The 3,039-nt window shown below is 40.1% G+C and overlaps 2 protein-coding genes across 2 annotated transcripts in view; both read right to left on the bottom strand.

Annotated features, from left to right (window-relative positions):
- Positions 1-978, bottom strand: part of MELLADRAFT_109522 (uncharacterized protein) — a gene marked incomplete at both ends in the record, with an annotated part of 1,203 nt that extends 225 nt beyond the window's left edge. Inside the window, 3 exons of the mRNA XM_007413473.1 lie at positions 19-277; positions 399-546; positions 607-978. Of these exons, the coding sequence (XP_007413535.1) occupies positions 19-277; positions 399-546; positions 607-978 (779 nt within the window). The remainder of the gene's footprint in view (positions 1-18; positions 278-398; positions 547-606) is intronic.
- Positions 979-1,856: 878 nt separating this feature from the next.
- MELLADRAFT_109521 (uncharacterized protein) lies at positions 1,857-2,387 on the bottom strand (the record flags this gene model as incomplete). Its single annotated transcript, XM_007413472.1, has 2 exons — positions 1,857-1,899; positions 2,038-2,387. 2 exons carry the CDS (start codon positions 2,385-2,387, stop codon positions 1,857-1,859), a joined length of 393 nt encoding a protein of 130 aa, XP_007413534.1.
- Between the last annotated feature and the right edge of the window lie 652 nt (positions 2,388-3,039).

Here is a 3,039-nt window from a genome sequence, read left to right as displayed (position 1 = left end):
CAATGATATCCCATCAACATTACAACATCAATTACACCTTGGACAGAGGGATTTTTTGAGAAGCTAGTATAAGTAGCTTTGATAGCCCCGTAGAGGTGTTTTGCGTTTTGACGAGAATCCTTGAAGGATAGTTGGCCTGTGGATTCGGTTGTTAATGTCTTATAGGGTAATTCTTCTGGAGTCGAATTCAGATCTCCAAGTAAAAATACAGGTTTGCTTGTCTTCTTGATCAGTGCTTCTGCTCGATAACAAATGAGCTTTGCAGATTGTTCTCGAGCTGTGGAAAGAGATTGGTGATTTGGTCAGAGTTAACTATATCAATGAAATAAGACTCAAAAGGTGTACTTGGCGCTCAAAACTTGAAGGGAATTTTGGGAACAAGAGATACGAAGACTAACCATAGCTACCTCTGTCATCAAAATGAGTATTCATCACAAATATTGATCGATCTAAAGAATTTTGTCCAGGTAGTTGAAAGATTCCATCAACTTGAACGGTGTTCAACTTGGGCTTCAATTCAACGCATGTTACCATCCTCGTTTGACCCTGATTGATAGAAAATTGTTGAGTGAATGAGTTACCTGTGATGCTGAGAAGTTTACTTACTGAATCCCAACTTATACTACCTGGTACATCAGGCTCTTCACTTAGCCAAAAGTAATGATGATCAACTAATTCAAACTGATCTGATTTCCAAAAGATCGGTGCATACTCTCCCAACCTTTTCCCATCATCACGTCCAACACCTATGCCAGTATAACCTAATTGATGTAAGCCTTCAAGTAAATCGATAAATTGATGATCTAAAACTTCTTGAGCTCCAATTATATCTGGTTCTTCCCAATTTAATTGATTTAGAATCAAGGGGAGTCTGGTTGACCACGGTGCTTCTGGTAAGATCGGATGAGAATTTGTGGGTGAATATCGTATATTGTATGTTGCTAGTTTTAAAATTGACAGATAGTGTAGTGGTATCATCATATGTTGTTTCTCTTGTCAGATGAATGAAGAGGTTTTTGGGAAGAACAGAAAAAGTCTATGAGAAATGAAGTTTGATGACAAACTTTGAAGTGAAATCAGGTAACTTTGAAAATAATAGATTGCTCCTTTGATGAGATTATCATTTTCAATCGAACTTCATAAATCAAACTGGCATATCTCATTCATCGATAGTGAGCTCGGCCTCAACATCACATGGATCAGAAGTCATTCTCATATACTCAATCTCTTAAGCTCCTTAAACCTTTCCTCAAAGTGAAAAAAATGAAGACAGATAAAATTTGTTCACCTAGGAACAAGCGCTGCTTCATTTTATCTCGATCTCTCGAGAATAAGAGAGACTTATAGCTCACGTCACAACAAACGATACCTTCCAAGCAATCTTGTATATACATCAGTTGAGTTGACCTTGATCCTAGGGTCTCACTGAGGGTGATTTAGCAGTTCATATAAGCTTGAAAGGGACTATTTTCACCTGGAGAGATCTTGAACTTCCCGTTTCAAGTTTTTCAATACGTCTCATTCACACAGTCAATTTCTGAATCATGGCTAAGCAACTTATTCGAGGGGTTATTTTTAAGAAAATGAAAAGGAAAACATTCCTGATGAGGTTGCATGTTTGAAAAAATTCCCACCATTCAATCCATGAGTACCTTTGATGTAAATAAGCTAAAACCTTGTCCTACAAGTTTAAACACACAATTCGGAAGAAGAGGAAAAGCGGAAATATGTAGAAAAGCGTATATGATGACCGATCCAATTTGTATAAGTATTCCGGGATTCCAGGTTCAAGGCAAGACATGCAGGTTTTTCATCACATCTTTACGTTTCACACATAAGTTGTTGAAGTTTGTTCCTCACGGTCCTGTGGTGAGACACTCGCCTTCGTTTGGATCAGAGCTGTTCAATCCAAAGATCGTATGAGTGGTGAGCAGAAAAACGATAAGAAAATCGAGAAATGAGTTCCCATACGTAAATTGCGAAAAAACATAGCTACCCAAAAGACTACAAGATCTGAGAAGGAATGATGTAACTCACGTGTACCACCAATTAGAACCCTGATTATATGCCCCCATCGGACAAGTAGCAATGTCCTTCCTTATCAATCTGGTACAGGTCTCCATTGTAAGCGTCCGTTCCTCCTTATTAACGTTTCGGAAAAGGAAGTCGTATCTATTTCCCGGCTTTTCACCACCTTTTAAACATCTTGATGCAGCGGCACCAACAGCGAACTTTCCAGTCATTTGGCGGCAGAGGTTCTCAATGTTATCGTCCAGGATTTTTCTTTGGTTGGCATCTCCCCAAGTCGGGCCGGTGGTGAAGCATGTGCCGGATACAGACGAATACCACGAGAGTAATAAGAGTGATACGATTGGGATGAACTGCATTTTAGAAATTTTATTGTAGCTTCTGAATCAAAACTGTCTAAATGGATTTGTCGTGAGTGGATGAGTCAAGAAATGGAGAAGAATGGGGTCGTGTTATATAGTCGCAAAGTTGGGAAGACCGCGAGGCATGTCACGTAGACTGGGTTAAAGAAATTCGCCATCAAGCCTGAGCAACGCAAATGCTCGCTCTCCACACCGACCATAGACCCAAACTTGACGCGTGTTGAAGCGATGGTAAGTAAGCTCGCTACTCGCCAAGGACAAGTGCCTCATAAAACCGTGTCAAATATTGATTAATTAGTACTAATATTTATTTCATCTTCATCGCAGGTGAAGTCTGGTGAAGCATTGGTAATCTTCCACCCACTGAATTAACGATTTCAGAGATAACACTTGACCGTGTCCAGGGGTACCAGAAGAGTCTCCACTCCTATGAAGCATAACTTGAGGTAACATGAACTAGCACTGGCAGGGCAATCTCTCTTGATTGGATTTTAACCATCAAAATAACATACTAGTGCTAGCAAAAGATTACGCAACAACGGCCTCTATCATGCGAGCTTGGGAAGTACCCAGATCAAACACCGTTCAACGGCTACTAAATTGGACTTGCAAAGGGCAAGATAGACCAAAAAGCATGGCCAACAGCTGC

The sequence above is a fragment of the Melampsora larici-populina genome, assembly GCF_000204055.1.
Source record: "Melampsora larici-populina 98AG31 unplaced genomic scaffold MELLAscaffold_37, whole genome shotgun sequence".
Classification (NCBI taxonomy): domain Eukaryota; kingdom Fungi; phylum Basidiomycota; class Pucciniomycetes; order Pucciniales; family Melampsoraceae; genus Melampsora; species Melampsora laricis-populina.
Note: the sequence above shows the minus strand (reverse complement) of the source record. Positions and strands in the feature narration are given on the sequence as shown.